The sequence below is a fragment of the Neomonachus schauinslandi genome, chromosome 9 (genome assembly GCF_002201575.2).
Source record: "Neomonachus schauinslandi chromosome 9, ASM220157v2, whole genome shotgun sequence".
In the NCBI taxonomy this organism is placed as follows: Eukaryota; Metazoa; Chordata; class Mammalia; order Carnivora; family Phocidae; genus Neomonachus; species Neomonachus schauinslandi.
In genome coordinates, this window is record NC_058411.1 from 36072926 (window position 1) to 36084979 (window position 12054).

A 12054-nucleotide genomic window follows, 5' to 3' on the forward strand; every position below is an offset into this window, starting at 1 on the left:
CCAGCTGGTGACATTATTTCTGTTGCAAAGTTTGTCCAAACAAAACAAAACAAAACCTAAGGATTATGGTTGACTCTGTCTAATGCCTCATGATGTGTTGTGGGTGGACTAACCATAATTGTTAAGAACAAGTAGTTAAATAGACGAAAATAAGGTAAAAAGTTTGTAGGCAGCCTTTTACATAGCTTCTAAAATCTTTGGTAACTTGAAACTTTTTTATTTAAAGATCTATTTATTTATTTGAGAGAGAGAGAGAGAGAAAACATGAACAAGAGCGGCAGAGGGAGAGGAAAGAGAACCTCAAGCAGACTCTGCATTGAGCTTGGAGCCCGATGTCAGGCTCAATCCCATGACCCTGAGATCATGACCCGAGCCAAAATCAAGAGTTGGACACTTAACTGACTGGACCACCCAGGTGCCCTGGTAACTTGAAACTTTAACATCTTGCTAAGTTAAATGATGAGTTAAGTTAAATTCATTGAACGTCTAGATCATTTCCAAATAAGATGTATTAGTACTTAATGTTTTGTTATTTTATCTACTTTTGTCTTATTACTGGGAAACTAAAGACAAATTTGGGTGTGTTAGTAAACATGTTTTGTGCTTTATTGAAAGATGGTACTATGAAAAGTACATTTCTAGAAATTATAAAATGTATTTACAAATTTGCCAATCTAAAGAACTCTCCTGTAACAGTTCACAATTGCTTACTACTTAGTTTTCACTAGAAATTAAGATTTCCAGGAGTTCAGAATTCTAATAAATGTAATTAAGACTACTGGAAAGAATAAGGGAAACAACTCTGCATGCAAGGAAAGTAAGATATGTGTGTTTGGTAAGAAAAGGTTTAAGAAATAGAAATACATTTTTGTTGAGAAAAAAGAAAATTCGTCCTAAAGTGAGCCTGGTTATTCAAAGAGGGAAAACTTCGGACAAAATCTGAATGTAAAAAAGAGAGTTGTAGGTTTATGGAAAAGAAATCAGAAAGAATGTGTGGTCAGTACTGGCTAAGATTAGGATAAATTTAAGTAAATGAGGTTTTTTTTAAGATTTTTATTTATTTATTTGTTGGAGAGAGAGAGAGAGAGCGAGCGATCACAAGCAGGCGGAGAGGCAGAGGGAGAGGGAGAAGCAGGCTCCCCGCTGAGCAAGGAGCTGAGCCCGATGTGGGACTCCATCCCAGGACCCTGGGATCGTGACCTGAGCTGAAGGCAGATGCTTAACCAACTGAGCCACATAGGCATCCCAGTTTTAATATCAAAAGTACACTGGTGAAAAATTAAAATTTTGTTTTCTCTTTGGTAAAAGGACCAAGTTTTCTTTAACTATTGATTTGCTCTTTTCTTTTTTTTTTTTTTAAAGATTTTATTTATTTATTTGACAGAGAGAGACACAGCGAGAGAGGGAACATGAGCAGGGGGAGTGGGAGAGGGAGAAGCAGGCTTCCCGCCGAGCAGGGAGCCCGATGCGGGGCTCGATCCCAGGACCTTGGGATCATGACCTGAGCCGAAGGCAGACGCTTAACTGGCTGAGCCACCCAGGCGCCCCTGATTTGCTCTTAATAAGGAATTATAAACAAAAGTTTTTCTTTACCTTTAAAGTTATCTGCCCAGAAAACAAGGACTCTGTTTTGCCAGAATAATTTCTTTTTTTTTTTTTTTATGTTTTTAAGATTTTATTTATTTATTTGACAGAGAGAGACACAGAGAGAGAGGGGACACAAGCAGGGGGAGTGGGAGAGGGAGAAGCAGGCCTCCACGCGGAGCAGGGAGCCCGATGCGGGGCTTGATCCCAGGACCCCGGGATCATGACCTGAGCCAAAGGCAGACGCTCAACGACTGAGCCACCCAGGCGCCCCTGCCAGAATAATTTCTTATGTTTATCAGGTCTTTGATTACTCAAGAAAACTGAGTCTTGATATTAAGAGAGCTAAATTTTGCTCATAGCTATGTGTATTTGCCTTTGAAATCTTTTATTGCCATTTTGGTTAAATGGATAATTAACTACTGTTTCATAATGATTTGTGGTTCTATTTAATCAAATGTTCAAACCTTTTGGTATTTTTTGACATACTTCCCAAAGCCAAATTCTAAAATGAAGTCTTTTGACTATAATCTAATTGAAATTTTCCAGAGGGTCCCCTGAACATTTCAAAGATTTGGTGAGAAATTAAACTAATTATACTTATTTGGTACATTAAATTACATAGGAAGCATGGCCAAATAAGTGATACTAAATCCTCTTAAATTATATTTGTGTAGATATGTTACTAAAATAAGTGTTCTAGAGATTGTATGAAAAGTGTTGTGTGTCACAGAAATAACCAAATTTCCTTATTAATTGCATTATAATGAACTCCAATAAGATCTTTACTCGTGGCCATTTTTAAGTTTTTTATCATTTACAGACAGTTATAATGAAAGATAGTTGAAAGAAAAGCAGGCAGGGACAAGGGGCCCTTGCCCTAAGAGGAAACCACCCTTAAAAGGATTTTACACCACCCTGGAAGGAGCCCTCCACCCTTTCCCATGTGATAGGTAGGTGGCAAAAACCTGATTGGGTGACAGGGACATGAGGGTTAATCAGATTAAAACAGCCCGCCAACAAGCCCATAAAAACCTCTAGACTTAGGAACTCCGGCGGCAACCCTCTCCGGTCCCCTCCCTCTTCCTGAGTTTTGTACTATTGCTCAATAAAGTTTACTACCACTCAGTCAAATTTGCTTTGCCACCCACCACTCTTCGTCTGGTCTGCCTCTTCATTCTTCGAAGCCATGTGACCAAGAACTGTGGGCACTGAAGGAAAAGAAATTCTTTAACAGTTTGCTTTTACAAAAGCTTCCTGCAACTTTCATTTTTAGTGAGACTCATGGAAAGAACTCTGAGTACAGGCTTATGATAACCTTAAGATCATAATACTGAACTAGGTAAGAGTTTTTGGAACTAGTTAAAAAAAAGTGGATTCATGTAGAACAAGAATTAACATCATGGGACTGAATGGACTGAGGAGGATAATTATAATTTGTATGACCTTTTTTTTTTTTTTCATGAATAGTTGGGCTTATTTCAACAGTGGGTTTGAAACCCTCTCCTTAGGCAAGAGACTACAGTAATTATACCAGGAATAGACAATTTCCTACACTGTCAAATATATAAAAGTTCCTCTTGCACTTTTCTCAACACTGATCAACAAGCAGATTCAGTCCACATTTGCTTTGATCATTCTACTGAGTTAACCCAAGCTTCTTCTTCAGAGACTCTGGCATTTCAGGTGGAGGAGGGTGAGGGAGCCTGAAGTAGACCTTCACAGAGTCATAGATGAACCACTGTAGTGCAGTCAGAGTGCCAATCATGATGATACGGGCAAAGAGTCCCTTCCATACACCTTTAAATCCAAGTCTCTGAAGAACTTGAGAAGCACTGCTACCTTTCTCCTTATTCAACACAGATACCACGGAATCAGCAGGGTGAGAAACAATTGCACAGAAGACTCCAGCTATGTAACCTGCCACGAATGTTACAACCAGTTGCTCTGCCTTTGAACATTCACTTCAGGGCTTAGGAACCACAAACTTGTACAACACTTCAACAGTACGTTCAAAGCAGGCAAATTTCATCATGGTGTATGGTATCTCTCTCATCCAGAGAGGGGCAACTCCCTTGTAGAATGCTTTTAAGCCTTCTTCCTTATACATTTTGGGAGCTGCACCCCTCGAAGTGTTGGCATAACCTGGTTGGGTTTGAATTTGAACCCTAGCAGCCTCCATAGGAGCCAGGGCAATGTCAGCAAAGAATTCAGCACTGGCAGAAGCAGCCAAATATAGTGATGTGCACCAGAGATAGGCATTCTCCTCCCCAAGCATGTTGCTATATAAGACTTTGAAGACTTCATAAAAGCCAAACTTGCAGAGCCCCTGCATAGAGTAGCCAATGAAAGTCGGAGCCCATCCTTTAGCCAAACCACGAACACCATCCTCTTTAAGTGTAACTGAGAATCCATTAAATATGCCCTTGTACTTCTGGGGGTCCACCTGCATACAGCATTTCACTAAATCCAGAGGAACGACAGCAGTGTGTGTAAGACCACAACTTAAGCTGACTTTTTATAATGTTTTGTTTTTCCAGAGTTGAGGAAATGTTTTATCTTAAGCTAACTGACTTAAAGCAGCAATTTGATAAAATATACCTTTGTGAACAAATCGAAACATTTATCTTTTTCTCCCTACCTGGTCTCTCGAGAATTCAGAAACTTTCAGTATTCTTAAATTCTCATGGTAATATATTTATTTGCATAGGTTCAATAAGAATCTGTTTTCTTTGTAACAGGACACAATTGGAAACATTGGTCATAATACCAAGGCTTTGATTGGAATGTTATATCTGAGAGACATGCATAGACTTAGATATGACCAAAATTGTTTTAAGGAACTATGGTTGACTTTATAGAACCAATAAAGCCCCTTGGAAATATCAGTTTGTTACCCTGCTTACAGAGTTTCCAGGAACCCAAGCAGGTGAGTAAAGATCACTTCCTGGCAGGTGCAGGGTATTTTGGAGACCTCAAGAGGAGAGAAATTAATCCAGATCTATAGGTATTGCAGGTGAAGTCTGATGGCAAGTATTTGGCTTGGCTTCTGGCCTTGAGAGGCTGTTAAAAGTTCAGACTTGAGATTTCTTATGAAAAGTTCCAGGAAAGCAGATTTTATTTTTTTTTTTTTTTAAAGATTTTATTTATTTATTTGAGACAGAGAGCATGAGAGGGAGGAGGGTCAGAGGGAGAAGCAGACTCCCTGCGGAGCAGGGAGCCCGATGCGGGACTCGATCCCAGGACTCCAGGATCATGACCTGAGCCGAAGGCAGTCGCTTAACCAACTGAGCCACCCAGGCGCCCCCAGGAAAGCAGATTTTAAAGAGCCTCTATGGTCAACTGTTATTCTTGCTGTATTCATGTAAATAATCATGCCCAATTTTTTTGAAACTAGACTTATTTTGCAAACAGATTAGTGGTAACATGGCTATCTTTGGTAGAATGAGGGTGAGTATTTAGAGAAAAAATATACCTGTGTAGATTATTAGATTCTAATACTGTCATTTTAAATGGTACTAGAAACTGATTTCTTCTAGTTTCCTTCAATGCCTGGCTATAACTCTCCAAACTAACATTTTAAATTTTTCTCCCACCTTTCTGACTTGGAATCATGTGAGAACTAAAATTGCCCTTTTTCCTAAAGCCCTGCAAACTAAATATGAGTGACTTGACATAAATGTCAGATAAATAACTAATGTTTATTTATTTATTTTATTTATTTGTTTTTTAAAGATTTTATTTATTTGACAGAGAGAGACACAGTGAGAGAGGGAACACAAGCAGGGGGAGTGGGAGATGGAGAAGCAGGCTTCCCGTGGAGCAGGGAACCTGATGTAGGGACTCGATCCCAGGACCCTGGGATCATGACCTGAGCCGAAGGCAGATGCTTAACGACTGAGCCACCCAGGCGCCCCAACAATAGCTAATATTTAAAGACAATCTTTTTGCCTGTTACCCTGTGGGTCACTCAAAAAAATTACCAGAGACATGTGAACTGCAAATCAGGAAAATCTGTCAGATTACCACTGGCTATTCTCACTCCATCTGAAGATGCTTCTAGCCTGACATCTAAAAATCTTAACTGGCTGGCCTAAGAACTCAGAAACTGGTTTGTAATTTGATCCAATCATTAACCACTGTTTTTGTTTCCATAGAAATGCCTCCTATTTAATACCTGATTACTTGAACTATTGGCCTAACTTTGAGAACACACCTGCATCACTGCCTCCTGAAATGAGTTTAACTGAGTTGACCTACTGTCAGGACTAAGAGACTGGTTCAACAAGAGGGAACAACTTATCAACTCAACTTTTCATGTGGACAGTTCCAAAGGAGGGAACTGTAGGGGCCAAGGGCAGGCAGCTCCAAGGTGGGCCACTTTGCCATGAAGATTATCTTGAGTTAAAAGCAATCAAAACCCAGCAGATCCAGGAACAGCTTTTTACCTCCTCCTGAACTGCCTAAATTTACATTGGAAAGGAGAGCCTGTACTAGGAAGAGAGCTATTAACAGATATTTCTTTTTACCTCACAAACTTATTTGCATAACAGAGCAACCTTTGTTTACTAAACATCTCTCACCTTTCTGCTAATGGTCTTCCCCCCCTTTGTATCCCTACATCCCTACCCCTCTCCTTAGCTCAGGATGTCATATAAACCTCATGTTGCCTGTCTTTGAAATTTCATGTCCATGTGGATTCATTGCAGGTAGGACACTAAATTTGATTTTCTCCAGTTAATTGATCTCATGTAAATGTAATCCTTATTTCAGCTAGAAGAGTCTGGAATAGAGGAAAATTTCTTCCTCCCCAACAATTCTATGAAACATAATTTTAAGCAGCAAATTACCAAATTTCGAATCTGAATAGTAAACATAATCTTCAAAAAATGAATGTAAAATCTACCACCAAAGGCATGCAACAATTTAGTTATTTTCTTTCTATTTACTTTCAAATCTATTGTTTTTAATAATGGAAAGGAATACAGAACATAAATAAATGTAAAACCCTAAGTTATTTGACTTTTTAGTTTTCTAATGTAATGGTCTCCAAAGTCTGCTTGTGTCCTTCAGGACTACACAAGACAACCCACAGGGATATCAGGAGAAACTATAACATGTCTATTTCTATTTTTACTTCATGCTTTAAAATGTCTGTGTACTACATAATATACATTATATGTTACCATTGCAATACACTTATATATAATTTAGAAATAAATATTATGGAAAAAATGTTTGGAGAGTATTTTAAAGTTGGTTCACTCTGATTCAGTGCATTTTGATCATATTGTGGGAATGCTGTGGGACATTCTTTTTTTTTTTTTTAAAGATTTTATTTATTTATTTGAGAGAGAAAGAATGAGGCACAGAGAGAGCATGAGTGGGGGAGGGTCAGAGGGAGAAGCAGACTCCCCGCTGAGCAGGGAGCCCGATGCAGGACTCGATCCCGGGACTCCAGGATCATGACCTGAGCTGAAGGCAGTCGCTCAACCAACTGAGCCACCCAGGCACCCTGTGGGACATTCTTTTTTAAAAGGAATAAACTGAAATGCAGAGCTAGATATAAAATGTTAAATTATTGCATTTGGACTGGAAACCTTTACCATAATCATCATATATACTAAAAATCACCAGTGATACCTGGCTGGCTCAGTCGGTGGAGCATGGGACTCTTGATCTTGGTGTCATGAGTTCAAGCCCCACATTGGGTGTGGAGCCTACTTAAAAAAAAAAATCACCATAGAGTTCTATAAAAATATTAAATTAATGTGTTACTTAATTTTTGCAAATTGTGAAGATAATTATAGAGCATTTTTAAATGACATGAAAATAAAATGAAGGAAAAATTCTCCAAGACATCCAATGTTATTTTATGTATTTTTAAAATTTTTTTTTTTTTTAGAGAGAGTGAGTGAGTGCTGGGGAATAGGGGTAGGGGGAGAGGAAGAGAGAGAATCTTAAGCAGGCTCCACGCCCAGGGTGGGGCCTGACTCTGGGGCTTGATTCACGACCCTCAACCCTGAGATCATGACCTCCGCTGAAATCAAGAGTGGGATGCTTGTGGTACCTGTGTGGCTCAGTCGGTTAAGCATCTGCCTTCGGCTCGGGTCATGATCCCGGAGTTCTGGGATCAAGCCCCGTGTGGGGCTCCCTGCTCAGCAGAGAGCCTGCTTTTCCCTCTGCCCCTCACCTGCTCATGCTCTCTCTCTCTCTCAAAAAAAAAAGAGTGGGATGCTTAACTACTGAGCCACCTAGGCACCTCTCTTTTAATCTTTTTTTAATCCACTCTTTTTACATAGATGAAATTATGAAAAATGCAGGAGATTTATCTATTCTTATGATTAAGTTCATAAATTATAAAAATATTTGAATATATGATTCATAAATATAAATTTTAAAGACTGCAAAGCAACATATTTTGACATATATGCCCTCATAAACATTGAAATGAAGAAACTGATGTATAGGAAAAATTGTGCTGATGACATTTCTAGTAAATCCATCCTAGATAGTTTTATGTGAAAAGCTTTTAACATGCTAGTCAGATAGACATGATATTCTATACTAGCATGGCATTAATTAGATGTGTGTGCTTTTGTTGTGTGAAGGTCTTACTTTTCATCTATATTTCTGTTTCTATGATATATATATTTGTATATGGTATATATATATAGAGAGAGAGACATAGACACACACACACAAACACACACATGCACACACGCAGAGGAGACTCTTTAAGATCTATAAACCCAGAGGCATCTACCAAAGGAACCTCTTTCCAGGAGGTCTGAATACACAATGAATGTAACCATGGAGTCACTGCAACTATATTTCTTCTACCAGTACCCTCAAGCTTTTGGCTAGAATTTCTTTTTTTTTTTTTTTTTTAAAGATTTTATTTATTTATTTGACAGAGAGAGTCACAGCGAGAGCAGGAACACAAGCAGGGGGAGCGGGAGAGGGAGAAGCAGGCTTCCCGCCGAGCAGGGAGCCCGATGCGGGGCTCGATCCCAGGACCCTGGGATCATGACCCGAGCCGAAGGCATCGCTTAACCGACTGAGCCACCCAGGCGCCCCGCTTTTGGCTAGAATTTCTATTAAAAAAAATAAAACACCACATTAGTTTTGTGAAAAACAGAAAGAATACATCAAAAGACAGGTTTGGTTGCAAGTCGAGGAAAGGCTGGAGTTACAAAGGAAGTAAAGCCAGTGAAAGTCAGTGAAAGAAAATAAAAGCAGATATCCCAAACAAAGAGGTGCTACCAAGAGCAGTCACTGAAAAAACATGTCAAACAAAATAATCAGCTTAAACTATAAAAAAATAAAAGAGATTAAAAGCATTCTTTGAAACATGAAACAACTATTTCCACCACTCTAATCCTTCTTTAAGCCATGTATTTCTTTCTTTGGTCATCTGCCCTAAATTACTGAAAACAAATACTTGACAAGAGACTGCTGAAGTGGATTAATCTTTCGGCTTTCAGCAAAATGAGATGAGAATAACAAGCATTTAATGGATAAATATTTGAATAGGTATGGGATTCAGTTAATATCTCAGTCCATTGATTTTTAATATGCATCATGATAGAGTCCTACGCCAAAATATTAGGTTCTTTGATGAAGCATACCTTTAAAAAAGTGTTTTCAATCCACTATGACCAAATTTCACTGATCAGAGACAGGACTAAAATTTTTATCCTTTACAATCTCCAACACTTTTAATGTTTAGATATTCTAGTAATATCCAAAAGCAAACCATAAGAGACTCTTAACAATAGGGAACAAACTGAGGGTTGCTGGAGGGTTGCTGGAGCGGAGGTGGGTGGGGGAATGGGGTAAGTGAGTGATGGGCATTAAAGAGGGCACTTGTGATGAGCACTGGGTTGCTCTATGCAAGTGATGAATCACTAAATTCTACCCCTGAAGCCAGTACTACATTATATATTAACTAACTACAATTTAAATAAAATCTTAAAAGAAAAATATCCAAAAGTTTTCAATGTATAATGTTCAATGAATGTGAAATACTAAAGGAAAATCTTTAAAAGTCATGATTCTCACTAGACTGTGGATGTACTTAACAAAAGGGGTATAGGTAAAAGGAAGTCTTCACTTGCCAAGGTTCTTTTGTTAATGGCAATAGGAATGTCTTCTAAAACTATTTTATTTAATTAATTTATTATTTATTTTTTTAAAAAACTATTTTAATAATAGACTTAGGATGATAAGACCATTGCAGTAATACCCGGCATCTTTAGCTATGTATCTGTTTAAAATTGCTGGGAAAAAATGTATTAACATGATGTAATATAGACTTGGAGCAGTATTTCTCAAATTTAAAGCACTTATCTAATCAATTCAATACAAAAAGTTTATTACACAGGTAATATACCTGTGCACAGCTCCCTTAAATTAAGAACATTATTCATTCTTTAGTGTGGCAATAAAATATTTATAATTTTCATGTTTCCTTTATTTTCGTTATATGCCTTTCTTCACTTTTTTCTTTTTTCATAAAAATGCCATGAGACACAGTGCAACAATGATAAGGGAATCTAACATAGGGTTCCTCGGGCTGTCACTTTCTAGAATTTCAGTTACAGTTGCCTATGTTTTATAGACAAGCTGTCTCTTGATGTATCATGTACTTCGTAACTGCCGATTTTAAATACCAGCTCTAAATTAAACTGCCTTGACAAATTCATTTTACTCTCTAAACCAGTTTTTCTTCAAGTGAGGTACTGAGTTATTTTAGAATCTTTCATTATTCAAATAAATTTTCTTTCAGTGACCAAAAGACAGGAATCTATCTAGAATAAGGGATGTGAGGAAATAGAAAAGTTAAAAACTACAATGAGGGGCAGTTGGATTATCTGTCATTAAACAAAAATTACATAGGCCTTAGGTAAGATGCTTGCCTTGTTTACCTCTGACAGACCCTCCAAATTCCCATTCTTTGTCTCATAAGTGACTAGCTAAACTAGTGTTGTCCTTACTGATCAACAGGAACAAAATGATATTAACTAAACTTTCATTAAACTTCTTTCCTTCCCTCAGGTCCCTGAACTTTGGCCCATCCTGTGCCTGAGTCAGCATACTGCCCTTCCCTGGAAAGAGATTGGACTTGGGGTAAAACATTCTCTCATCTACTGTTCTGTCACTACCCTTTTATCTCCTGTCCCCACACCTGGTTCTTTCTACCCTTGTTCACTTCTCTCTGTAAGAGAAAAAGCCTTTTTGCCCAACTTTTTGAGATGATTGCAAGCCTTATGGTCACAGGGTTCTCCTTACTACAGTGGTCCCACCCCCCACTGGATAATTCTTACAGATTTGTTTTTCATTTGACACACTCTATCTTTGAATATGACATTTCTTGAACTGATTTCCCATTACTTCACCCCAGACAGATATTTTCTGAGTATCTCACACCTGCCATCTCCTTTCTTCACATTGCCACTGCTCTTGTTCAGGCTCTTATTAACCTCATCCTTGCCCATTATGAACTGATCTCCTCAACCTCCAATTTTACTTACTTTTTCACCATTGCCGGTAAGTTCATCTTCCTAAAGAGTATTCCTCCAATCTCAGCATTCTTTCGCATTCTTTTTGTTGTTTTTTTGCTCTCTGTTGCCTAAGAATAAAGTCCAAATTCCTTAGTGTAGCATTTACGTCTTTCCACAATGAGGCCTAATCTCATCTCTTCCTCCCAGGAACCCTTCTAAACCTTCTAACCCTTTCTAAAACCTGCCTTCTTTCTCCAGTCTCGTTGTGTTTGCCCATTTACTTTTTCTGTACCTCAGATGTTTTCCTTCCCAAATCCCCCCTCCCTGAATTTCTATTCAATGCTATTCCTTCCCTGTCTGGGAATTAATCACTTCCATTATTATTATTCCCCTATTATTATTCCCCTAACACTGTGTCTGTACCTTTGTTAAAGCCTTAAAAATAGTTTTTTATTGGGGCGCCTGGGTGGCTCAGTTGGTTAAGCGACTGCTTTCGGCTCGGGTCATGATCCTGGAGTCCCTGGATCAAGCCCCGCATCAGGCTCCCTGCTCTGCGGGAAGCCTGCTTCTCCCTCTCCCACTCCCCCTGCTTGTGTTCCCTCTCTCGCTGTCTCTCTCTCTCTGTTGAAAAATAAATAAAATCTTTAAAAAAAAATAGTTTTTTATTACAGCAAGTTGTATACATTTTTAAATCTGTCCTTCTAGATTATAAATTCTTTGAGGTCAAGACAGTGTCTTATTCCTTTGTGTATCTTCTCTGGCCCTTAGTCTAATGCCTCACACTTGGAAAGCACTCAATATTTGTTCTTTCCTTTCCTTTCCTTTTCTTTTTAAAAATTTTTATTTATTTATTTGAGAGAGAGAGAGAGAAGGAAGGAAACAGAGAATCTGAAGCAGACTCCATGCTGAGCGTAGAGCCTGATGCGGGCTCAATCTTACAACCACAGGATCATGACCTGAGCCA

The 12054-nt window shown here is 38.5% G+C and overlaps 1 protein-coding gene across 1 annotated transcript; it reads right to left on the bottom strand.

Annotated features, from left to right (window-relative positions):
• Window positions 1–3187: 3187 nt before the first annotated feature.
• LOC110590583 (phosphate carrier protein, mitochondrial-like) lies at window positions 3188–11084 on the bottom strand. The gene is given in 2 exon segments (XM_044918085.1): window positions 3188–4098; window positions 11015–11084. Coding segments are annotated over 2 exon segments (945 nt in total). The 3' UTR covers window positions 3188–3223.
• Window positions 11085–12054: the final 970 nt, after the last annotated feature.